General features: G+C 40.8%; 1 protein-coding gene across 1 annotated transcript in view; it reads left to right on the forward strand.

Moving 5' to 3' along the window:
* The window catches only part of LOC125769627 (serum response factor homolog), a 117877-nt gene continuing 90288 nt past the window's right edge, over positions 1–27589 (forward strand). Inside the window, exons 1-2 of the mRNA XM_049438427.1 lie at positions 1–2520; positions 23977–24225. Coding sequence (XP_049294384.1) covers positions 2011–2520; positions 23977–24225 — 759 coding nt within the window. The 5' untranslated portion in view covers positions 1–2010. The remainder of the gene's footprint in view (positions 2521–23976; positions 24226–27589) is intronic.

Raw genomic sequence — 27589 nt, forward strand, 5'->3', positions numbered from 1 at the left:
ATTTTATTATATCGACAGCGGTCAGCTCGAATCATATGTCGAATGTTGGCAGGTCCACGTGGTGCGCTTCCCGGTTTCGCTCGCCAGTGTACGTTGGTCGATTGATCGTTTTGGGCGATTGTTTGTGATCGTTTTTGGTTTTGGCGCCCCCGAAACTAGTTTCGTCGTTTCTGGATTTACCTCGTTGCCCGTGACAACTTCCCCGGGGCTGTTTGGTTTTTTTCTTCACCTGCCTACGTGTTGAGGTACATCGTGCGTTTGTTTTTACACTTTTTGCGGTGCGTTTTTTTCCCCCGAGTGATAACCATTGCCCGCGGTTTAGGATTCCCGGCCGCAAGCGCACTAACGTGACTGATGAGATCGCATCTGCAGCGTAACTTCAGTTTCGTGACTCGCGTGACGCTACGGACAGTGGCAGCATATGGTTTTCAGTGCAAAATCGTACGACCACCTGTCGCTTGTTTTGTTTGGTTACAGTGCAAAAATTGATCGGAATATTGAATCAAACGTACAAGTGGAAGGATCTAGCAAAAAGTGACCTCCCCGAAGAAATTGTTCTCCAAAAGAATGTGATTCGTTCAGATGAACGAGAAAAATATTTCAAACAGCACGAAGCGTGTGAAACCATAAACCAATGAAATATAAGCTGAATAGTGAAAAGTGTTGCTCGATAAACAAGATAAATAAGTGCAACTTTTAGTTAAATCACAGCAGTTTTCTGTTACAAGAAGCTTACCTGCTAATATCACTATTGAAGCATCACGTTATAAAATGTTAGCGAAACACTTGTGAAAAGATAAATCTTCAATCGATAAATAATTGAAGCAAAGATTGGGCAAAGTAAAATTGAAGTGAAAACGTTACAAAACCAATGTTTATGTTTTAAACGGAAAAGTTCATGTTCAAAAATCAACGCCGAAAGATGCTTTGCTGATTCAACTTTTACTGTGTAATTACTGCACCGCTGTTGCTGCATGCCGTGAGAGCTCCTGCTGGACAAAGCTGATTTGGAATTACCATTGACCCTGGTTGCTGCGATTGCTGAAGTGTTCCCGACCTGTTGCTGATGTTGCCGGTTGCTGTGCTGCAGAAGCTGTTGCTGTTTGCTGTCATCCAATCGCCGAGCGAGCTGTGTTGCTGACCATCATCACCTGCACCGAAAGAAAACATCGTGTACCGTCGTCATCGAGGAAAAATCGCACGTGTACTGCATCATCTTTAGCGCATCTGAACGAGAAAACCGGACCGTGCCATTATAACTGCCGCAAACATTCTCCACCACATCTGAACCACCCTGTGCCACACGCCACTCGCAACACAGCTGTCAAACGCGGTATGCGTTGACGTTTCCGAAGAAGGGTTTGTTTTGAAGTTTGATTGTTTTGATTCGGAGCGCCGTGTTGTTGTGGAGTTCGCGAAACCGGATCAATCCGTGATTCCGGTCAGGCTCGCGCAAAATCCGCGTATCTCGTCGTTATCGGTCCGGGTAGTATCATAGTACAGCGTAGCGGAAAGAGCAGGTCATGCGATAAAACGTTTTCGCGCTGTGAAAGACAGCGAGAAAGAAAGAAACCCCGTCTATCAAAACGCTCGTTATCGGCTCGAATACTTGGTTCTTTTCGTTGCTTTCGGTGTGATTATTCGAACCCCAAAGGTGTGTGGTGTAGTGTGTCGTGTGTTACGCGAAATTTCGGTGTCCCCCTCGTGTGTGGCCTTTGTAGTAAAACGTGTCACCCTTCTTAACACGTCAGAAGCATACGCACAAGGATTTACTTCCTTTCGTCCGGAAAAGCGCATTTGATATTGTGTGTGTTTGTGTGTTTACGTGCCCTCTGACCACGTTCCGCAGTTGTAGAGTTGTGAAGCGCCTCTTGTCGTTAGTTTCGGCCACGCGACTCAAATCCCTTTCGTACGTTTCGCACACCTTGCTAACCGTGCGAACCCGGCCGCCCGTGCCAACCATTTTTTGTGACCCCCGGTACCGTAAAAGCCGCAAAAATTTGGGAAATAATGGATCCGACCGGTGGGCGCGATTCGCGCTACAATCTGAACTACAGTATGAGCATGATGAGCGAATCGCCAGAGATATACGGCAACCCGAACGTGTCTCTGGCGCGCCCACCGAGTGGTGGTTTGGTCGGGCAAGTGATGTCTCGCGGTGGGACCGGCGGAACGGGCTTGATGAATGCCAACGGTCCACAGTGCGGTAGTGGTGGGGGTGGTGGTGGTGGTGGAGGAGGTGGCGGTGGTGGTTTGTCCCGCGGAATTAAGCGCACCAACTCGGACTGCTACGACGATCGGCAACAGATGGTCGGTTCGCAGAACATGACCGGTCTCGATGGATGTACCGTCGGGTCCGAGGTGGTGGACGACAGCTACACCTCGCTCCAGCCGAAAAAATCACCACCTAGCAATGGCAAAAAGACGAAGGGTCGTGTTAAGATTAAGATGGAATATATCGACAACAAACTGCGACGGTACACGACGTTTTCTAAGCGCAAAACCGGCATCATGAAGAAGGTAAGATTGTGTGTTATTGTTTTGTCGAATAGCCTCGAGCGCACAGTAGTCTTGCTACAGCAGGTTGTTGGAGAAATTGAAGTGACAGCTCATAAAACGAATTGCTTTGTAATTTAACTACAATGAAAAGGACATTATACACTGTTACGAGTCAAAGTCTGACAACATTATGTGCATAAATACCATAACTGTTAGGAAAAATTGAATGGGGACCATATTTGAAATGCACCTTAATTAATACAGATTTCGCCTCTATAGATCATGCTTATTAGATTTTTATCTTAAAACATTACGTATTTTTAATGTATTTCGTCTTTATATAGTAACATGTTCAGTACAAAAATTCAGTGTAATTTGCTAAAGAATGTTTTCCTTTTTACTATTGTTACTTTACTAAATACTTTACTCAAAAAAACATAATAATTATAAAAATATGTATAGATAAATAAATAAAAACATTTTAAATTACAAATATAACTTTATAGTAAGTTCTGGAAAAACATGTACAGCATGTATATTTTTTGTTTGGTTATCATAAAAAAATTGAGTTGCTATGCTGTGAGTAGCTTACAGTTTTGCTTCTATCTTATCGATTTTTCTTATCACTTATCATCCTTAATGACCGCGTTCTCTGTCGAATACCATAAAAGCACAAAATAAGTTGCTTCGTTTGAGAGTACCAACTGGGAACTTGCTCGCAAATTAAGCTGCGCAGTTACTCGAATCAAAGTATTTCTGGTTTTGAATACATCTACAAATTATTTGAGTTTTTATAACAGTCCTATTAAACAGTCCTATATTTAAGTTGATGTCCTTTAAAGCTAACTGTTGACAAATGAACGGTAATAGTAGGAATGCGTTGGAATGTTGATTTTAATGTGCATAAATTAACATTTTGTACAACATTACCCGATCGCTACACTTATTGTCAATAAGAATTTAATGAACAGCCAAAAGTCTTTTTGCTTCCTTTGACCAATCGTTGTTGTATCGCTTTGAAACGTTTCGTCAGGAGACGAGGGTGTAGAAAAAAGCTTTCACCCTGATACCATCCGCAACATCGAGACAAATCAGGTACTAATTATGTTTGAATGTGTTTCTCCACGAATGAGCCACACCAACGTAATAAAACCGTCATCGACAGTTCTTCCGAGTCTGCCTTGTGCCTGGACAGACGTGGAACAGATATAATGGTGATGATGGTATTGCGTGCCTAAATGATGAAAATGCGAAATCTGTCAAAACACATCTTTTCGCACCTTTTGCATACTTTTTGGGGAGAGATTTTTAATTTTTGCAAAACAAAAAAAAACATTCGCAAAGAGTTCACGCTGATTGGTGATCTTTTTATTCGTTTTGGAAATAAAAATGCGAAACTACGAAGCAGAAGTCACAACGGGGCCCATTTCTTCAGTTTGGGGCTAAATTCGGATTCTACTTAGAGGTTTACTGCCGAGAATGTCGTAAAAAGTCCAAAACTGCGCCGATCTTGTTAATAATAAAATAATTACTCCCTTGTCTTCTGCCCCAGATAGCAATCCTTGTTTCGAAGTGTTCCCGATAATTAACGACTCGCTGTATCGCAAACAGTGGCGGTGTCGGTTGGCCTTTTCTTTTTTGTTGTTGTTGCAAACTCGCTACTCAAAACTATCCTTCGTGGTAGAATCCTTTTTTTGTTGTTGGAATAGACGTTAAAAAGAACAGAAAATTAAGCGTCGAGCCATGGGGCTATGTGAGAGAAACATTAGACAAGCGAAGCACTCGTACGTGTGCTCGTAATTGTCGAATGGCCAATTATTCACCCTTTCTCTTTTTTCCCTGTCGAAAGCCAACATATTTTTCGAGAAGACTCTCTACCTGTTATGGAAGTTCCTTTTTTTTGCGTGGCGCACGTGAAGGAGACCTCGTCACGAGTATAGAAAGGAGTTGAATGGTTTGAGCATCTGCCTCGCTCCCTGGCAAGAGGAGGAGAGATTAATAAATAAATAAAACCCCAATAAAATGTGTTCATTAATTTTTGAGATGCCGTGCGTTCCGATGCGTTGTTCCGTGGTCGTTCAGTTCGCTACTATCATTTCGTGGGAGAAGTGTTTGAATATTTCACCTCAATGCTGTGTCAATCTAGAGACGCTGGTTCGTTTATTGAGCGCAGAGATTTCGACATGAAACAAAAAAAAATGCAAATAAATAATTACCATCATATCCGAATTACGGAGTGAAAAAAAAGTAACACAAATAACGGCCTTTTTGGGGGACCAGACGTAGATGTTTAAAATTTATTGCAACTAAAGGTTCCGACGTTGTGTTGCTTTTTATATCATATGTTTGTGTGTTTATAGCGATCGTAGGAAGAAGGCGCATCGTTAGCCAATTCGGGAGAAATGCACTTTTTGGTGGTGGTGATGATGGTAACATTCAATTATTTTTTCGCACTTTTTGATGTGGCTCCTCCCGACATCGAGCGGACCTGTCGTCGACCTGTCGCAAAGATGGTACACAAGTCAACGAGTTCTTGTGAACAACACCTAGTAAAACAGATCTCGTCTTTCCTTCGTACTGGGGACACACTTCCAGCTTGTTGCACAAACATTGCTGCACTTTTGGACACTTGAAGTTCCGGAACACAGCACCTACTTTGAAGTGTTGCCGAACGCCCGAGGTCGTTGCATGCTGACGGTGCATTTTTGGAGACGTTTTATTTTAGCCGCATATTCTGAACTAATAAAAAGGTACTGTGTGCTTCGGGACGCGGCAATGGTTTGTTGTGGTAAGCAAGTCTCTGCATGGACGTTTTGTTGCTTTTTTTCTGAAGGATTTCAACGCATCTCATTTCTGTGCTACGAACCATCCCGCCAATGCTATAATTTAATTAATCTTTAACCATCAACTTTTATCATCGCCATCATTATCGGGCTCGTAAAAAACGTGTTATCATGCGCAAGAGGCTTGGGTTGGGTTTCAGGTTACTGTGAATTTGCCTCAGGATATTGAAGGAACTCGTAATCAGTGTTGAAGAACTGAAGTGTATGTCGAAGAAATGCTGAAGCTCTTCCTCAGAAGTCCTAGTTGAAGAAGTTGAAGTTCCTGGTGGGATACTCCAATTTAGAGTTGGGGAATTTTCATATCTCAAATGTTGATCCTCATCGAAATCCCCCAATGTCTCAGGTCATTGTGTTTGTGACGTAATCCACATTTCTGTTGAAGTTAAAAGGCATTTAACCAGAAGACCTATTTTCGATGGATGAGAATTTAAGCATAGCTTTCATCAGTCCATGTGACGCGAGTGTGTGCGTGAGCTAATTGTATGATTGTAATTTGATGGCTACGCGCTCGCTGGTTACGCACAAAGCTTTGGCGTGAAATGAAGCGCCAACTTTACGCTTCGGAAAGAAGTATCGTTTTTATGATCCTTCTCCAGTGAAAACCGGATCTCGCTCGTTGCAATGCGTGTTTGCGTGATCGGTGGCACTTATGTGAAAAGTGTTAAAGTCCTGTGGGATGGCTTAATTTTAGCAAACGGTTTGGAGAGTATTGTGGTAAACACATAGTGTTGCCGACGGGCGTTGTCGTGACCGGTTGACCTGGCTACACAAAACCATGATAGCCGGAGGACCAATTTGGCTTTGGATCGAAGCGTCCCAAATGTCACACTTAAGGTGCAAAAACAAAAAATTATATATGAACTGTTGGTACCAATCAGAAACCGCTTCATTGAACTCTTAAAGCTCGCACGAAGTCGTACAGCGTGTTCGAAACGTTGTTTAAGCATTCTGATTATGATACAATCAATTAATGGGCGTTTTTTTTCGTAATGTTTCAAAAGGTAATACGGTGAACATCAATAATCTCACTTTACGGCACATTTCCTGTCATGATATTAAGGAAGTTTTATGAAATTCCTTTTTAATGAGTTCCTTGGATTAAATTCTCAAGACAACGGTCATTTAATCGATGAACTTTACTGCATGCTGTAAACATATAGTGCTGACAATCAGTGCCGGCGGTAGAAATGAATGGTTTCTTCGCATTCTTCTGGAGCTGTAGTGTTTTAGTGCAATGACAGCGAATCGAAAATAGATTTACCTTAAGTGTACATCTGTGCCAAATTGTAAATATTTCACAGCAACAATGTGTTCAAACTACTTTAAACGTCGATCAAGTTTCGGAAGTTACGATCATTGACATTTGAAGGGAAAGGTAGAGATTCGAACGACACAGGGAGGTAGTTTCCAAATGATTTCATCAGCCGCACTAGGTCGTTTATGTTATGAATGAATGAGTGCTCCAGATGGTCATAACAGAGTAGAACTTCGCGGGGTAAGGGAAGAAGTAGGAAGTGGTGCACGAATGGTTTCTAACTTCTGTTATGGCGACGGGAGACGTCAGCGTCCGATCAACCGAAACCAAGGCGAAAGCGTGCACTGGGTGAGCGAAAGGGTGTTTCGGCGAAAGGGCATCCACGACTGGAGAGGGATGTATTTTTGTGTAACTGCTGAATGGGGCATAGAGTGTACAGCGGTAGATAGAGAGAGAGAGAGAGAGAGAGAGAGAGAGAGAGAGAGAGAGAGAGAGAGAGAGAGAGAGAGAGAGAGAGATCAAAAGAAAACAGGGACGGAGGTATAATAAGAGAGACGTAAGGAAGGGAACTAACGTTCCAATGTAGCAATCGGAGCAATGGTGTGCGGAAATCTGCACGGCACATGTTACATCTTCCGCTTGTATGCACCTTGTCAGTTGGAAAATGGTACAAAGTATTCAGAAAATTCATTAGAACTTGCTGCAAACATTCAGTTGTGCAAAGCTGGTCGTACGGAACTTACGCGTAAGGCACGGAAAAGGCCACCCAACGGGAACAGTTGTATCAAGCAGCTGGTTGACCCAACAAAACGTTTTGGGGTCGTTTCGAGCTGCTCTCGGGCATTTCTCATCCGCAGGCTGGCTTTGTTGGTTTGCAGATGGTTGGTACCGCATGGTGAACTGAACAAATCGCCAAGCATTTCGGAATTTAAAGGTGGACACGAGCAACAGGAACCACCGCAAGGTACGTTTGTTGTTTGTCCATCGGGGCATGTTGAGTTGTTTGAGTGTAAGAAGCCTGTCGTCGGTATGTGCTAGTCGATGTCTTTCAGAGGAGGTCCCTGCGTTACCAGTTCGATTTTTTCAGAATGTCGTTTTTGGACTCGGTCCGCAAACTAGACTTTACCTCCAATTCCTGTATTTGTCCCATTGAAGTTCGAACAAACTTTTAAAATTTTCTCCAAAGAGAAACAACAGAGCGAACCCCATGAATCATTCGTATGCCGGCAGAACAGATGGTTTCTGGTGTGGTGGAATTTTTCCGATTCAGCGACAGACAATCTTCCACGGCGCTATCGCCGTGCGCAAACCGTTAGAGTCCGAAAGCGTGGTGCTGCTTGTAGATTAGATAAAGCCAACGTTTGAACCAACCCGGTCGAACGTTGCGCAGTGGTGGCTATCTGCAATCGACTGAGGTGCACAATTTCAAGCGCCTTCCAGTACGAGTCGTATGATAAGCTTTCCGATATTGAATCACGGACAGCCTGCAGACCATCTTGAAGGTATTAGCATTAGTATTCTCAGGCATGATGTTGATATCCTAAGGCGACGACTATCTGTTATCGCTCGTCCGCTCGATGGAACACGACCTTTTGTTATGCGTATGTTTGTGTCCGGTCGGTCGGCTTTAATCTGGCAAAGCCCTTAGCGCAAAGGCCTCACGACGTAATGCGGAGTCTATCGCGACGTACCGACCTAGGGTCGTCTATCACATAATTAACACTTTTTCAATTAGATGGTCTCGGATGGAGTTCGCCATACGGTTGCTGCTCTCGCGATATTAACATCCGAGTATCTTGTTGTATCTGAAGCTTCTCGCCATCTGGTACGCCTTCTATCCCGCCCTCGGTGTGCGCTGAAACTAACGGACTGCTCATAAATCTGAAAGCCAGCCAGCACCCGTTCCGTCAGTAAGTGGCGGCAGAGGTGGTCGTTCCAGCGATTCGTTTCGCATCGTTTCGTTTTGTCTTGGAAAGACCTGAAAGAAAAGTGCGGCGGCGACGATGCGGTCTTGTTTCTTAAATTACTTTTAAATTGTAAACCCATTGTGCGTTTGCTTCAGTGTGAGCCTTCAGTGTGAGTGGGGACGTCTGTTTGGGAACGTTTGCGCTTTCGTACGGAACGCGAAGCTCGGAGAAAAGATTGGCTATTTCTTATCGTCCAAAACTGCCTCCTCCACCCTCTGCACACACATACTGCGTCAATAATGTCTGATGAATGAGTCAAGTTAAATGTTTTGATCGCTGAGCATCGGCGGCGCTGAACTTAATCATCACCATCATCATCATATCGTATCGATCGTAGATCTAGCAGCTCATATGAACAGATGACGATCGTGTTATGGGGCAGAAGAGAAAGAAATAGAGGGGAAAAAAGATCGATCGTTGGATCAATCGTTTTCGCTTCTTCAGTAAGCTGGTATCCGTTGACTGTTGTGAAGAAGTCATTAACTCTTGAGTAGCGTTCGCGTTGATCCCGATCCTGGAAGAAAGACCTCCTTGATCTTGGGCTGGGTAGGCATTCGCACCTTACGCTCGTATAGCGGGACGGTAGGTTTATCAGCTTCTTTTCTTCGTAATTAAAGGCGTAGAAAATGAACTTAACGAGGAGTCAACGAGCTCTTTTTATCGGACGATCGAAATCTTTGGACACATACGCGATTTGGCGCACGCGCGTCCATGCTCATACGAGCTCCTCTCGTTTGGGTAGCTTACGACGGCGATCCTTTCGAAGGCTTTTGCAGGAATGCGACTAAAAAACCAAGTTGGGCGCTGGCGCTCGTTGAGATAAATAATTTGGAATGGGGGAATTGGGTTTCCATCGCCATTCAGCGACGGTTATCGGTAGATGAAGGAACTTAATTTTTCATCTCTTGTACATATTTTTTTACGACAATTGTATTCCTCGGCTGGCAAAAACTGTCGGAAAGATTTTTGTTTTTGTTGCTGTACGTTACACGGGTGCTTTTGGGCATTTGTGTGATGGTCTATCACGCCGTAGATAACGCGATTGGCTCGCTGCTTACGGTGTTTTTTTTACTGTCTGTGTATGAACAATTCTTCAAACCATTGTTTCTTTATTCAGCATACTTATTATTTTCTAACGAGGAAGGAAAAAAGGGAAACTAATTGCGGAAGATTGATTAGTGGGAGAAAGAAGATAGGCAAAAGACCATTTTTTACGGTATGTTTAACAGGATTCTATCAGATATATTCTTTCTCAAAAAGAAAAAAGAATTTTTTCTTTCCGTTATGTCGTGGCAGATAAGAAAATTGGAGATAGATTAATGAATATACCAAATGACTGAAAAGATTCTTACAGTAATATACACCAAATGATTTTTTTTCTGTAAAATAATTGAATGCTTTATTTTTGCTTAATTTTTTTGCACGTTTATGTTGCATTTTGTTGTAGAATTGTAGAGGTTTTGACGCTGAAGGGTATCTTTCTCCTCTTGGTTTAATTGAGAACAAGGATACAGGGAAATGCAAATGATAGAAACAGGCAAATGATAGGACGACCATTCCTATAGAAACACCAAATACGTTAACGGATCACCCAACACTGATACGGAATCGCGTGCCATTTATATGGAATGTCAAATGAACAGGCTGTTTACATATGAAAGGATTAAAGAGTTGACATATAAAATAATTTTTTTAAAGAAATTTTAAACAAATGTTTCTCAAAATAAGGACTATTAATCAATAATTTCACACAATAATATTTCTCACAATAATCGGATCAATTTTTTTTGTTTTCTAAATTATTGAACATTAGCATTGCACATATTGAGAAATTTACATAATCGATTGCCAGTAATGAATTTACTATCTTTTGTGTATAATATCCTAATAAAAACTGTCTTTTCGTTAAGCTTGATCATAAGTGCGGTAGAATTTTCGAATCACGATAAACAAATCAAAACAGATCTAAATTTACGATGGCATTTTCGAAGCTTCTATGGTAAAAATTACCCAATAGGTAACGCTACAACTAAAAGGAAGAAGATTTTGTGCATTTTAATGCTAGAGTTGCATTTTAATTATGTCCCCTTTTTCGAAGTAACTCTTAGTCATACCAATATGGTTTATATTTTGAATGAGATAAAGCGTATCTGATATTTTGCATATTAATTTATTAATTCAACGAATTATTTCTTTTCGTTAAACAACACAACAATCGTTTGAATGCCTCTGTATTTTTTTTATTAAACCACACGCTTCCGCGTATGCTGCCATCAAATGAAGAAAATTCTCTTCTATTCGCAGCACCTACAGCAGATCCCAGCAAATCTCAGCCCCATTTTCTAAATAAACACAAGAATTCATCATTTGCTTATCCTAACCCCAAACATGAGGGCGCAGCATTCGTGCGAGGCAGTATGCAGGAAATGTAGAAGAAACGAAAAATCCACCACAATTCATTATGAACGGACTCGTTCCATTCCCGTTCCCTAGTGATGCACCCTCGCCGCTTTAATCGGTGTTGGTGGATCTGTTTTTGGTTCTAGTGACACGATCGCAAGCGGAAAAATAGGTTACGCGGTCCACATTTGCTCCCGATGCGAACAAGTGTGTGCTGCTGTTCGCCACCGCTTCCCCGAACACGATCGTAGAACACTGAACGGACAGCTAAAATATCACACCGAGTTCAGTCTATTACCCTGCCTTTGCAAAGTGGTTGGATAAAGCGTGAAGCGGCTAGAAGCCTGGGGAGTGTGCCAAGCATACATGTTGCTGTATGCTGTGCGGGAGCGTGTGCAAGAATTGGTTCGGCAGCTCCGACGCGTAATCGGACGGTATGGCCCGGCATCTGATCCGATCCGAAAATGGTCTAAATATAGAGAGTAAATACCGAATCGGTAAGCGACACACAGCCGGAAAACAGGTCTCATAGACCCCGGGGAAGGTTTTTTCGCGCATTAGGGAGTTTTCACCGGTTTTGGTTTTTGTGCATCACAATGTTATGGTGTGAGTGTGTGTATTTATGTGTGTGAATGTTTTCTTTCCTTCGTGTTACGCAAAGCAATACACACAACGTACCGGCTAGACGGTTGTGTTTTCTGGCGACTGCAAGTCAGTGATTCAATCTTGTGCCGTGTTTATCTCGCGCGATTTTTTTTATGAATATCACTTCGAAGTATGAAGTATATGCTATGTTTAAAAGCTATTATACACCCATTTTAATTATTTATTTCGATAGTGTATTATTTATATTTGGGTTTTGATTAAGATGTCAAAAAGATAGCTATTAGTCCGTACTTCAATTCCGGATGGATAACCTGTACTTTGTACGACGAAAAACGTGTTTTCCGTTGATAATTGAATAATATTGTACTATTATACTCTATACTGAATAGATTAAATTGAAATATCTTACTATGGAATAACTTGTAAAAGCTTATCCAGTTTTTTTTTTATATTGGAGCAATTTATTATATAGTTACAATCGACCTGTGAAATTTACAATATGCTAAAATTGGGTTATTTGCTCGAAAAGTTTCATAAAAATTTTATTCTGAAGTTGTGGAATTAAAGAATAGTCAATTGAAATAACACCACTACATACGGTTTTTTTGGGAGTTCATATAAAAAAAAAATACTTACATAAATAAAAATTGAAAAAAAATATATAATTTTCAGTACAGCACAATTTTTAGTATAAAGTTTGACTATGTATTTTTGTTCCCTTATATTCGATACTCTTTTACAGTATCATGTAATATGTCAAACTCCTACTATTTAGTGGAGATATTTGGAATGGAATAGCTGATGGCGGTTGTACATTTTGGTCGAGGGTACGTTTTCGGTGTCGTTTTGCTGCCAAATCGGGATGAGATACAATTTCTGTGTGGAAGATGTTTTTTTTTCTCAACGCAAGATCTACCGATGTTCTCATTTGCTGTGCAGCACGACATTTGCATGGGCAACATATTTCAACTTCCATACACACGCGCAACGGCAACCCACGCGTCGTCGACGCTCAACGCAACACGGGTGTTATCTTCCGTGTCGCCGTCTTCAAGAGATATTGGAGATTGGGACAATTTTCAAAACGACATCCACCTTCACTGTTCAATCGGTGCTGACTGGTGTGTGAGCTCGTCTTTGAGACCTGGGGCTATGTTTTCCACTTAGAATGAGGAAGGAGAAAGGCCTTTGGCCTGATGCCATGGTGTGTGGAGATGATGTGTATAGAAGAGTGTGCGAGCAAGTGTAAATGAGAAGAAAAAAAAACACTTTAAATCGTTTTTTGGCCACAATGTTGCCCGTCTATTTGGCGCGGTTAAAAGAAAGCGACATCCAAAATGTGTCTCATCGCTTTCGTACAGTTAACGATACGCATGGCTATACCCGGGAAGCTGTCTGTTAATTACTGTTTCGTCAGGTTGCAATCGATTTTGAGTTTTTTTTTATTTTTTTATTTTTCACTCAAAAGACAACCCCGTTGGACTTGGTACGGATTTTGCGTGGGCCAAAAATTGTTTCAGAATAATAAGCAACAGAGTAAAAATACGGTGGATCACATATAAATGGTTCTTGTTGCTTCTTGCCCATCGAGAGCATCTAATCTCGTGCTTGCTTTGGGATATTCCAAGTGAGGTGAAGATCGTGCTTTTAGAGCAAATGTGCTAACCTGCTCTTTGCCAATTTGTATGATTCACCAGTGTAATTTAGTGGGAAAATAGAGAGCTGAGAAGGAATGGTATGTAACGCGATCCACGATGCGAGTGTGCGACAAATTAGAATTTTGCTGCTACCTTCATTCATCGTGAGAAAATTAATGACCATTAATTCGCGGCTCATGTATGGCGGATTTAGTGCAGCTTAGTAGGCAATTTATTTATTCCTTTACGGTGCAACTAACGATTTTGTGCTGTATTTAGATTGTTATGCATCAAAAAGCAGTGTTACATATAAAATGTAAATTTGTTTCCTCAACACATTTTAAATCCAAAGCAAATATTCTATATTTCAAACATGAGTTTCTGAATCAAACCCTCACTGATAAAACAGAAGATCTCTCTCGTCTCGTCTAATAAACATTCGTACTCATAAATATGTAATTATAGTTTAATTTACATTTTGTTTTTATTTCATTTGTCAGATTTTTTACGTTAGTTTAGTTAACCAAAAATGTTCATTCTTGATGGTTTTTCTATAGTTTTGTGATTAATTTTCTTTAAAAATTTCTTTTAAAGAAAACCTTAACCAATGTGAAGTGAGTTTTTTTCACGAATCCGTTGCAAGTTCAAATGTTAATCAAAATTTAATAATACTTGAACCGAAGATTAAATCCTGGTAAATGTAGTGAAAATGGTAAGAATTTGACATCTACTTTGACACATTCTAGTTCAATTTGAACGGAATCCTTACTCTGCCCCTTGAACTCGAAATGTCATTTTCGGAATTTCAAATACTATCTCCTATGTTTTGCTAACGACTGGAGAAAGCTTCCTATTTTAGATGGTCTCGCACTGATACCGGTGATTAATTTAAGTGTAAAATGTTTAAACCGCACGTACCATAGCTGATTGGAATGTGTTTTATCAACGCGGGAAGGTGACGCTTGCAAATTTGGTCAGGTTAGCGGTCTCTGCAGGTGAACAGGTGTCATACAAAAGATCTGTCGCTGCCGTTTCATGCTTGCCTTTTATCATCCACTCCTATCTTATGCTAAACGAAACGATCGTAACGCTGCAGATCACATGCTGCATTTTGTTCGAGATGATTGTGCAAAGTGAGGTTCGAAGCATGGTTTTTTTTTGGCTCTATACCCTAACTTTTGAAGGAGAGGTTTGCGTGCTTGTATGCTTCGTCCATCGTCAGCCTGAATGGAATATAATCAAACTATGAATTTCTATCGCTCTTTAACTCATTTTCTTTCTATTCTCTCTCTCTCTTTCTCTCACGTTCTCTCTCCACCTTTGCTCTCTCTCGCATACGATCTAGTTTTCTCAGCGGTTTGTGCCATGGTTATCCTACTGCATTAAGGTGGTTCGCACCATTAATCATTTAACACGTAGGAAAACATTCTTTCGCATGCCATCGTACCGAAACGATCGTTTAGAGCTGAACGATGTGAGGATGATGAAGGGGAAGGCTTTTACTATTATTATTTCTTGGTTCGAAACGCCCGCATTTAGGACTGAGCAATGCCCACTATCGGCACCTTCATATCGTCGTATCGGCTTCTTAGCTTACGAGCTGGGTAAAGAAATGATGATTTGGCGCTTTTTTCTGCGGCGGCCAAGATACGGTGAGGTGCCAAGCAGAGCAAACATATTTACATACATACTTTCGGGGGTGTACGACTTCTACAGACGGTCGTCGGCGATGACGCGTTTTCTTAATGTTTGTAAAAGCAACCTGTTGCTTTAGAGTTGGCTTCTGCTTCCTTCGGTTGGATTGTGAGCAAAAAGGGAGGTGTATTAAAAGGCGATCGTCAAGCGCACAGGATTTAATGAGTTTTTTGTTGACGTTAGTTTGACACGTTCGCTCCATGATGTGTAGTAGGAAGAAGTGTCCATGTCGAAAGCGCCCTAGAGATGGAATCCGATCGATCGAGCGCTGATAGGGAAATAACGGTGGACGGTCAGTTTGACTGTCTGTCTTTAGCATTAGTATCCTTTTTGACTTGTTCCGAGATTGATGTTTCTTCCTTGTAAAATTATCTCACCAACCTTAGGCGTACAAGCGTTATGTCAGGCAGAACCCCCGTTCAGGGTACCTGTTGCACGTATGATAGCGAGATCAGGGCGCAACATTAATCTTTTAATTATAAACCCATTCATAAGCGATCTTATCCGTGGGCTGTCAAATTTCTCAAACCACCGTCAGCTGTTTGTAGCGCATGTTCGGAATGTTGGAATGGTTCGCTAGGACGGAGGCTATTGTTTTCTTGCAGTTTTTGGTGTTATTTTACGGCAAAGCAAACAAACACGGGGGTTTAACCGTGCGGGGGAAAGGGCTGGTTGGCGATTGATTGTATTATGATTATGGATATTGGTTTGACTATTGTTTTCGGATGTGATTGGTTTGCATTTGATGCTCCGCCGATGGTAAAGGATAAGCGGATTTAATGAGAAGTGACTCGCAACAAAACATCCTGATTTTCGGTGTTGATTGTTGTCGTACGACGCAACGCTATGATCGCAGTACGGTCATTTGTCATTTTGTGTTACGTTGTCGGTGTCCCTCTACCTGTACCGTTCGAACAACAATGGCCACATGAATGCGTTTGCATACACACGATTGATGAGACCGACGACAGGTGATTTGAAAGGTAGGAAGAAAAAAAAAGAGGTTGATTCTTTACGCAAACCCAAAAGAAGGAAGGAAAGTTTTTGCCTTTTATTCGGTGGAACATTACCATTTCAAGATGAGTTTATATGAAATCTGCATGAACTCAGGAACGGTTTTAATTTTTTTAAATAATGTAATTCTTTAGAAACATTACTGAGTTTTCCAAAATTATCGTTTTTTTTTCGACAAAATACCTTTACGTGATTTAATTATCACATTGTGGCGATGAGAACCGCCAAAATCAATCGGCAAATATCACAATCACTATCTTAACATAAATCTGGTACAAATGATTCGCTTCACCAACATCCACCATCCTGCCAGTTTTCGTTTGTGCAAGGCGGCAACCCATTGCCCATTCGGTGCTGATGCATTTCTCCTTTCTTTTTCCGATACCATTTGCTTTGAATTGCATGAAATGCACAAGACAAAAAAAATGAATACAATACAATATGCTTCGATACGACTCCTGATGCGAGTAAAGCATACACGGCAACCGAACGGTTCATTCGCACCTTGTGTCGTGATAATTGATCAATTGTGTGTTGTCTTGCTTCATGTGTTCAGTAGCGCATCGGTGTAAAATCCGTGACTTTTTTCCAAACGAATTCAGAAAACCGAATCCTGTGGGCATCGCATAAAAAGTATTGAATTTGAATTGTAGCCTGTGTTGCGAGCTATTTGTGCCTTTTGAACTTGTGTTTGACTTTAACTTTAAACCAAACATGAAATTTTGTTAGGCTTGAACAAGTACAAATATAATAACACAAAAACAAAAAATAATAATAATAATATACCATTTTGTGGGTAATTATTTAAAATTTCTTAAAAAAATCTTAAATTCATTAGACATAATATTAGTACATCTACTGTTTGTTTTTTTTTAACTGTACCACCCTGTTGATTTTAGCCAAGCGTCGGCAAAGGCATTCAACTTGCAACGTAGAATAAATATATCAAAGGTGTTGATTTTATGGTTCATATTCATAAATTTATGCCTTTTACGCCTGCAGGCAGTGTAAACTGCGGGAGAAAAGCGTAAGAAAAACAAGTTTGAGCACCATCGGGTGCGCATCGGTGCAACGCGTGTAGGGTCGTGGGCGATATTCGTTACATCGGTCCGGAACGAAAGGGACGGTGCTCTTGATTTGCGTGTACGTGTGTGCGACGAGAATCGAATTTGGTTCATTTGCATCTTGCTGGTGTTGCGACGTTTGAGGCGATGTGTCCGTGCTACTGTGCTGTGGCTGCTAATGCACACACTCTGGTTTGGCGAGGTAGGAGTGCAAATCGTCGAATTCGCCCGCAGCTTCCGGAGGCACCGTCATAAATAACGAATGCCTTCGTTATTCGCTTCTGGAAAATGGAACGGTTGGTTCCGCTCGCCTTATGGTAGCTGGAGGGAATCACACGTCCTGTCAACTCGTTCCTGGAGTATCGTTTGAGCTTACGGGGTTCGAATGTACCGGCATTCAGGCGATTCGGGTTCGATTTGTTTAATTTTGTTGCTACGCGTAAAACTGAGCTGAACCTCCAATACGGGACTGTAGCAATGTCTTCAGATGTATAAACCAGACAGTAAATTCTGACCGCAAAGAGCATGTTATTACTGTTGGGAACAGTACGATATTTTGTTTGCTTCTGTTACTGCTACTGTTTTGTGCTGCAGATAAAGATGGTGTTTTTTTATTCCTTACTTCACTTTTGTTTTGTTATGAAATTCTGCCCTTGCGGAGCGGCACAACCGGAGAACTAAATCGGCATCGGTAGGATGTCGCCGTTGACAAAGAGCACAGAAACATAGATGCTTAAGATTCAGGTTCTGATATTGTGCTACTCTACTGGTGAGTTTTCGAAGCGAGCTGCATAATCCTGCACGTGCCTTCAGATTGAGACGGCACCGTTTGGTTGTACAGTGCTTTGCACCTCGAAAAGAATTTTTATTCTGTTTGCTGTGTAGACCGATCTAATAAATAAAAATTCTGAAAAAACCATCCAAAATTTTGGTTCTTATTTATCCTTCACTTTTTGCTTGAATTAGCCGCCGTTCGCATCGCTTCAGGATTATCCAATCGAACAAAAGCAAGACGTATTATTCTCTTATTCCTTTCAGGGCAGAATTATCTTCTACAATGACACTCTTTTTGTTGTGCTCGTATTGTGATGATTATTCAGTGTTGAACCTTCGAATAACAATTGGCTTGCATACAAATTTTCTCGTGTTTTTTCCTTCGTTTTTGTTTGTATTTTTGTATACATCGTACCGATCGATACATTTGCAGATGCATGAGCTATTAACGGCTTATCTTTACGCCGGCAAGCATGTTGTCGAGATCATGTTGAATCTTTGGCACAGTAATTCGTACGGAGATGGAGTTAAAACATTTTCCCAGATGCAAGATATAAAGTTGCTAGCTTCCAGTGCTGCTGCTATCCGCCGAATTTAACTCCGACATTCTTTAATCGTAATGTTCCGCACTGATATGTATCAAGATGCTTATCGCGTATAAGAAGAAAGAATGCGATCAGCAAATATTCCAGTTTGCTTTTTTCATCCTCAATTCTTATTCTTTTATCGCTGTTCATGTTGTTACCTACACTCTGTATTATGGTATTTCATTATAGGCCTACTTTCCGATAACGCTTCGTTCGGGACAGATGTGATATCTGCTACAAATTTCTCCCATCGAAATGATGAAGTGGTTTCGGTCGTTTTTTATGGGCTCAAGCCATTTCCAGCCAGAAGGATTTGGTTTTGTTTTATTTCATTAAACTCTGGTCGATCAAGCCTCGTGTGATGAAAGCCGCTCGAAACTTGCTGTTGTGACATTATCGCGATGAATTAATCATTTTTATTGCCACTTCCGGTGTCTTTTAACCGTTTCGGCGTTGGGTGACGGGTTAAGAAGAAAGGGAAACCACAGATGCAATATTATTTTCTTTAATGAATTCCTATATATAGTTGTAGCAATATGGCCTTTTGTTTCATGTAATATTAGGTCTGTGTATTTTGGAATTTTCGATTATATTATCGATTTATGTCCTTGACTAAAAAAACATGTTTTAGGAATACATTCACAACTTTTTATTGTACCATCGTGGACCGTATATTGTATAGGTTTTATTTCCATAAGAATTTTTTTTATTCAATTAATAATACGAATGTATCATATCCGTTTTTGAGTATTGCACAAGTTTGTGATAAATCGTAAAATAGAGTCAGTAATAAGTAAAAAAAGTAGTTTCATTGAAAGATTATAATAGGTCTTATTAGGTTAAGTTTGATTATACTTAGTTAGATTTTATTTTTTATAGACATATATAACTATGAATATAAAAATTATAACATTGAAATGGAGAAGACTAACGATGACAGTTACTGGCCCAACAAGTTTCAAAGACAGATAGTGCCAATTTTCAAAAATAATAAACTGAGAAATGCTATCACTGCTGATACTAAATAAGTAAGTCGTTTGACAATACAATTCGTTAGAATGCAGCAATAAGCAAGTAGATAATATTTACTTTAAAATAAAAAAAATCATTGCCTCAGAAAAGAAACTCCCAAACATCCTATTTGGATGAACGTATTTGAAATGTTGCAAAGATGTCGCTTTTGGAAATGATTATTTTACGATGAGCAAAAGAATGGACCGCCACACGCACAGCAAATATGCAGCCACTCGCACGTTCGAATTTGAACTATCTCATGAATTTTAAAACTATTTGTATTGCGCCGATGCTGCTCGAAGTACGAAAAGCTGTTTACCGCCTGTGTCCAGATCATTGCCGCTTCCTTTCTTTCCGTTCGTTATATACACATGAGATGGGATTTCGCGTCGCTAAACCCTTGTCTTTCCGAGCACTTTATGGATGCTTATGTTTAATCATCATCCACTTGTGTCCACCACCGCATTCACCTACTTTCCCCCTTGCTGGGGTGGATTGAATCGAATGTGGGTAAAATATAACGCGCCCGTAACAGTGTTCGGAGTAAGCCCGAATGGTGGCTAAAACATATTCCAAGATCGACGTCTGCGCGATCTTCAGCGCGGGTCAGATCCGCATGTGACTGGGGATTAGCGGTGGAATGTTTCCGTTTGCTTCTGCTTCTGTAGTGCCCTCGTAACCTTCCTTTGAGCTCATTATTCTGAAAGTATCCTCCTTCCGTACCAGGTACTTACTTCAACCAAGTCGCACATATGCAGCGTAAATTGTAAAATCGTTTCGGGAATCTGCTGGGTGATTTTATTATTTATTTATTTTGCACCTTCTTGTGTGTTTCTCTGTGTGCGTGTGTGTGTGTGTTTGGCGAGTCGCTACAAAGAGCCAAGGAACTGTGGATGGAAGATCGTATCTCTGTTTCTGTCGCAGCATCCCTTCATTGCTTTCATTTGTACCGACGATACTTTGCTAACATGCAACATGAGAGCGCGCGCCGTAAAGTCTCGTGCCACGTTTGTTCACACTTTGGTGTCGGTATGTAGTACGGTATTGCGGGAGGTTATGCTAATTTCGCGCACAATTCGCGTACTCCTCCACTGTGCCAAAAGCGTACCGTATCAAACCCCTTGGCTGCTAAGAGCAGCTCGATGACATTCGTGAAGAAAATCGGCACATAAAATAATGTTCCGCGAGGAAGCGGACGAGGACTTTTGGGCACGCAGGGGTTTACAGCGGGGTTGTGCTAAAGATATGCTACTGTCCGAATTCGACGAATTCGAGCTTCTCGAAAACGCATTGTCTTTGGCGGTCCTGGTGTGATTGTGTTTGAATGCGGTTTTTTTGTTGTCGGTTTACTCTCGCCCTGCACACGCTGGACGCTGGTTGACAAGGCTGGGAGAAAAGTTAACACCTTCACCTTCCGGTTTGAGGTCGGCTTCGGTCTTTTGGTTTGTAGATCGGTTTTCTACTCTTCGGAAAGCGCACCATGCCGCCCTGTGACTAAGTTACCAACCCGTCCGTTCAAGCATGATGCAAAGAGACCGAAAAAGTTGAAAGCGAAATCACCTACCAAAGTGAACCAAAGGCCCCGCAAGTATTCGAACGACGGTCGGAACGGATGAAGTAAACGCGAATTCTTCCTTGCCCCGGGAAGGAGCGAGGCTGGCGGGAGGTGAAAGAGATGGAAACATTACTCTTTTTCTCCTGCTCTCGTTGAGGGATGACTTACGGGGAAGGCTGAAAAACATATGTTCGAACATAAATTCACACTTTGGGGGCTACAAATGCAATGCCAAAAGAATGGCACCGACACGGATCTGTATCCGACCCGAATATTCGATTAAGTGTCTTCTTGCGTTTCTGTTCGGTCGGGAGGAAACGTGTTGCTGGAACGAGGCACGTGAGGATAAAGCGTTGAAATACAATCGTCGGGTATTCGAATAAATTGAGGTGACGGTGACCCATGCGTTGTGTTGTATTTTGTGTGCGTTCGTGAATGGAGAATGTTTACTTCTTGCGATATTTAATTAAAACGATTGACTTTAAAAAAAGGGAACACTACCATGAACCATACATGTTTTGTAAGCAATATGTGAGATATTATGTATGTTTTCTTTTTTTATATATTCTTAGCTTAATATTAAACTATATTGCTTGCATCTGTTTTGTATGACACTAATGGAAATTTATTATTTCATGTATTATTTTATCTATCCATGGTACAATAATTATAAAACGTGATGCTAAAATCGTTAGTTTCATCAAAAAATAATTTGAAATTAATGTATAAAACTCTGTACCCATACAGCAACATAGCAAGATCTGATTGAAATGAAAACTTCTATGATGAATGATGAAAGTACGCGTAAAAAAACAGAAGATCCATTTAAGAGCTATTCCGAGTAAGCTCTTGAAAATCGGCATGATGATGGGGTTAAAACTTGCAGTACGGCGAAAAAGGAATGAACAAAGCTACAATAATTAATCGTAGTTCTTTCGTAACGACCGCTAAATGCACAGCTGTTTAAGTTAGTGGTACGTCGCCACAGCTAAGTATAGCGACGGTTTAGTGATTTATGATTGCAGCAAGACAGAACAATTTCCTTCAGTAAGAGTTCTAAGGGCACGTGTGTCTTATAGGGCAAAAATGTTCATTAAAGAATTTCGGCACGATCGTAATGATCTCTGAGATCAGGTGCTCATTTCCAGTTGATCGTTTCTGCTATAAAATTGCTGTCTAATTTTGTGGGTCGGACGCATATCTGAATAAAAAAAAAACTTACTAATCGTCACATGCCATTGGCGGTGGGCACGCGCTCGTACATTGATTAGAAAGCACAAAATCCTCGATAAATTCGATTTCGGTCAATCAGCGTTCGTAGATACGTCGATGACATCTGTGAAGGTGTGTGTGTGTATGCGCGCGCTAAGGAATTAATAGAACTGTCCCCTACGGCAAACCAAAGGGTTACATTTCTCGGTCTCGTGTGGTGGGCACCTGTGCGTAATATGCAAATGAATTAATCAACGTGTGTAGCAAATGAACGCCCCCTCTAGGGGTAGGTGTCATAAAGTTGATTGAGCGGAATCGAGGCAACCAACTGGATAAAACGTAGTAATGGTAGAGAAGCAGCAGGTGTGTGGTTTTTTTTTGTAACACAAGTACACAAAAAGAGCTTTTTCATTGGGAGTAAAAATAATCAAGGATCTGTCTCATCTCTGAAGAATATCATACCTGGTAGAGTTATCCATGACCAAGATTTCGCCTGTTCGAGGGTTGAGGGTGCAAAAAAAACACACACACACACACACTTGCAAACACCATGCCTTGATGATACTGGAGATCATTTCTTTGCGTGACGATACAAACCCAAATTAGTGTGTTTACATATGCGTTGGCTATGATGAATCATAACCGGTTGCAAAAGGAACGAAAACGTATCAGAGGTTCGCCGCTTGTTGCCCGCTCGAGTCATTCGTTTTTCAATCGATTGTTTTACGCTTCGGAGCGAAGCAGCTTCGCAGGAAAGTTGTTTACCGTGGTCGTAGTTTATCGTTGAAATGTTGGCGCCCAATCTTTATGCGTGTGGATTGAAGTTGTTGAACCTGTGCGTGTTGTTGTGATTGTTGCGGTTTGGGTTTGTTTCCCGCTGGAAAGATTACCAGCGTGTAGACCTGTTCCCTCGGTTTATTGAGTTGTGAGCAAGCATGGACATTTGATTCCATCTCGTAGATCAGCGAGGGAGGTATTGGAGGCTTAATTAATAGCCTAAAAGCTCATTATAATATGTTGTTTTAAATTGAATCAAACCCTCGGGCGGCAAAACTAACCGCCTGCCTATGACAGACCATCAGCCCACACGCACGCGTGCTTTTGAAGTGGGTTTCATAACAGTTTTGCAAATTTTAAAATCTCAAACTGATTGACCGCGATGCTAATCCCGTTCTATACTGTTGCTGCATGGGCTCATCGTTCTTTTTCTCAGCATCAGTCACCAAAAGGGTGCTTCGGATCGGAAAATATAATTATAATACAACCGTATTTAAAGTCTCTCTCTTTCTCATCGTGTAATCTAATGTGTCGTTGATTGAATAATTTATTTCCTTGGTCGTTGAATCGTAGTTTGAATTTTTTTTCTCGCATCCATACACGTGGGCTGCGAGGAAACGGTCGCGAACGTTGTTACGCTTGGTATAGGTGATGCTGCTTAAAACAAAGATCTATAGCTGACGCTGAGATTAAGATTCTCTCGTTTCTAGGGTTTTTGTTTTTGCGCCCTTTGCTACGGGAGAAGGTCTTTCGTGGGTGGCTAGTTGAGCCGTTTCTCGTAGGTATCTACTTGATTTGGTTTTGCTTGCGTTATAGTTTTATTTAGTAAACATATAGTTTATGATTTTCTACACATTTACTGGACGGTTTGGTGCAATATTTGAGAAAATGAAACAGGTGTAGGTTAGGATAAAGCAGAATAGAAAAAAATACAAACAATCATTTATTACAATAAAGTTGTTTTACACAAAGCAAAAGTGTATGAAAAAATGTCTATTCTAATATATAAAAAAACTAATCATTCATATATATCAATACATTTTGTAACCAATGTTTCTTTTTCTTTTTTATTTTTAGGCATATGAACTGTCAACGCTGACCGGCACGCAGGTGATGCTGCTGGTGGCCTCCGAAACCGGTCACGTGTACACATTTGCGACTCGCAAGCTGCAGCCGATGATCACGTCGGAGGCGGGCAAGGCGCTCATCCAGACCTGCCTGAATTCGCCCGATCCGCCGACGGGTTCATCCGGTGACCAGCGCATGTCCGCGACCGGCTTCGAAGAGACCGAACTCAGCTACAACATTGGCGACGAAGACTCCAAAGTAAGGCAATTAGTGTACGGCCACGGCCACCACGGGCATGCTCATTTAGGTCACCCACAGACCGGCCATTACGGGCTCGACCAGGGCTTGATGCAGCAGCCGTACCCTGGCGGCCAAGGTTCCCCACTCTCCCACGCCCAAACCTACCCGCCACATTCTGGCCACACACACCATTCCCACATCCCGCACCACTCCCACACGCACATGACTCATGCGCACGCGCAACGGTAGTGTCTTCTTCTGCAGTAGTGTTTGACGCTGCAACTATTACCATCCCGCATTATATACGCATACACACAAATCAGCAACAACAAAAAAACATACTGTACTCAACATCCGACACCCTTTTGTGTCGTACTTCATCTTCGCATGCTGATGTTTGGACATGGTAGGAAAGGCACATCCGCAAGATGTTGCCAAATGACACAAAATGATTCGATTTTTTCTTCAGTTGTTGTTGGCCTCAAAGAGTGCCTGTTAATTATTGTCCAGAGATTCGTGTGCATAAATATACGACAATGCACCCTGAATAAATGATAAAAGCAGCGGGATGATGAGCATTGGTCAGGATTCGTCGATGCACATTAAAGCACAAAAAAAAATAACGAAATTCGTTGCCAATGTTTGGTATGCGAAATAAAGAAGCCACGGCTCTTTCAACCGTGTGTAGTACTGCAATGAATAAATACAGTGTAATAATTTATAAATAATCTTAAACAATTTCCACAACGATCTCACACCACGAGGAAAAATAATAACCTGAGTAAGGGAAGGAATAGGTAAAAAAAAGCAGACACATCCAATCACCAAGCTCACGCAGCTCACAGTGGGCGATTTTTCCCTGCCATCCAAGCACCTATCGGGGTCGCGGGAGAGTATTACTTTTTCCAGAAGCACCGTCAACTTTTGCATCGGTGGAACGATTTGCAGGCGAAGTGTATTTGCAAGAGAAAAAAAATGAATAAAATTCGTGAACACTAAAAGTGTTCGCTTCTGGACTGCTACACACTGACGAGAGATCATGATTTTGCGAAATGTATTGTATAGATTGCATACTCATGTGCAAGTATGTGTTCTCAAAAGTATGTAAGATTTTGACGAATTTATTGATTGTTTCTTTGTTGCATCTTCACGAATGAATTTATTTCTGCTGTGAGATGTCGATCTTTCGTTTTACTGGGACGAACCCAACATTTTGAACAATGGTAAAATAATATTTGTCGTTTTTCTTTTCTTTTTAGTAAAATTAATGATTAAAAATATATTAATGATGTGCCGCCAGGACAGTGTAGGTGCATACAAAGTTGTATTGCAGTTTTTTTTACTCTATCGATTGTTATCATATAGATAACATAATTCTCTCCATTTAGACAACTTGTTGATAAAGTGTATCTACTTTTGATGTTTTTTATTGTTTTGTGTTTGAACAAATATAAACCGGTACTCGTGGTTAAACACGGTCTCTTACTGTATATCTGCTTTGGTGAATTACTGGTTTTCATCGACGAGCTCACTTTACGTGAAGCTGCGAAAAAGTTTACACGCAATACTGCACATCGTCGGTACGATCTTTGTTTTTGGATGCGACTTCAAAGACGTCCAACGCGAAAATGTGTTGTGCTAATTGACAGTAATTTACTCCTGCCTACCGAAACGGAAACAGTCTGAAGTCTGAATGTGAGCTGCACCCGAATGCTCCAACACTTTCGTTCGTGTGTGTAATCTTTTTTTTTTGTTTTAATAGTGTTGTTTTATTTTTCTGTTTGCTGGGTAAAGAAAAACAATCTCTTGCACTCAGCTCACGCACAAAGACTTCGAGTAGCGAATCTGACAATGCCTAGTGAGTGTTGACACTAGCGTATCAGGGAAGTCCAAGTTGCTGGATGATGTTGCATTTTCCCATCGTGGAAGGTGAGAAGGTGCATTACGCCACCGCCAAATTAAACCGCCTGTGGGTGTACTTGTGCGCGTGTGTGTATTTGTTAATGTTGGCAACCGCACTTTCTTCCATAACTCTACAATACACCTCTTCCCTACTTTCCCTATATCCTTAGACGACATTCCTCAAAAAGCCTTAAATTCAAAATAAATCTACCCGTGACCCACAAATGAGTATGCCCGTCCGTAATGTTTGTATGCGTGTGTACATGTGCTTGTGTAAGCGTTTGCGTGTTATTGTTGGTATTTTGATTTTATTTATATGCATTTCGTTAGTTGCGATCAAAATTTTCCTTTCCGTTTTATTTCCTTAGCCGATACGCTATGCTTTAATTGTTTCGTTGTTTTGTTTTTTCTGGTGTTAAAACTTAATACAAGTTACAAAAAATGCTTCATCCTTTTCTAAAACGAGAATCATCGAAATAGACAGATAGTATATGTTTTTAAACGAAATTATTAGTGAACGAAAAGAAAGCACATTCATTATCAATCGCTGCGCAGTTGTTATTATATGGATGATTTTAAGCATTACAGAAAAGATTGATATCTTAACATCGCACAAGTAAATCAGCAAGAAAACCTTAGTGACTTAGCGAGTAGTGCCGTGAGTAATTGATAGTCTCAGTTATTATTGAACGTATGCGTAGGAATTTGTTGTTAAACATAGTATTCATCTCTAGCAGTGTAAGTAGAATAATACAAGCGTAGGCAATGTAAGTAGTAAACTGTACACGATACGTACTTTGCGGGGGTATAAGCGTACCGCATAGTGTCAACACAAAGAATAGTGAAAGATGTGTAATATTGTTGCGATAAAATCGATAACTTGAACAGAAAGATGCCAGCGGTAAAGGGCAGCAGATAGTACGCTTAAGAACTATTTATTTGTTTTTGAGCATTGATGCGCTTCTTGTACATACGAACATTCAAAGACTAGTGTGGATGAGCGAATTACTAGGGACGGAAGTAATTTAATTTCCCCTATAGATATGTGCTGTTCGTTCTAATGAATGGGCTTACTGCTGTACAAAAATACGAATAATAACAAAACAACAAAAACCATCGCTAATCGCTGGTGGTTTTAGAAAAATTTAAGTTAAACATATCAAGCACACTCAACACATATTAACTTATTTCAAATTAGTTCATTTTTCTAAATTGAAATGTAACAAAAATCAAACAAAAAACATTGAAAAAAAAACTTCATTAAAACCCTGATCCGTTAACACTAGCTTAGTAAGTAAATACAGTAGATAAAAGAACATTTTTCAAGAAAGTAAATCTATGAAAACGATACAAAATGAGCGCAAGGAACAACTCATGAAAATAAAAGAAAGTAAAAGAAACAATGAAAATATCCACTCATAAACAGTGTCGCATGAACAAAACTTTCTGTAAAACATAAAGGAGTGCAAAAGGGTAATGA

This window comes from Anopheles funestus, chromosome 3RL (assembly GCF_943734845.2).
Source record: "Anopheles funestus chromosome 3RL, idAnoFuneDA-416_04, whole genome shotgun sequence".
Lineage (NCBI taxonomy): Eukaryota > Metazoa > Arthropoda > Insecta > Diptera > Culicidae > Anopheles > Anopheles funestus.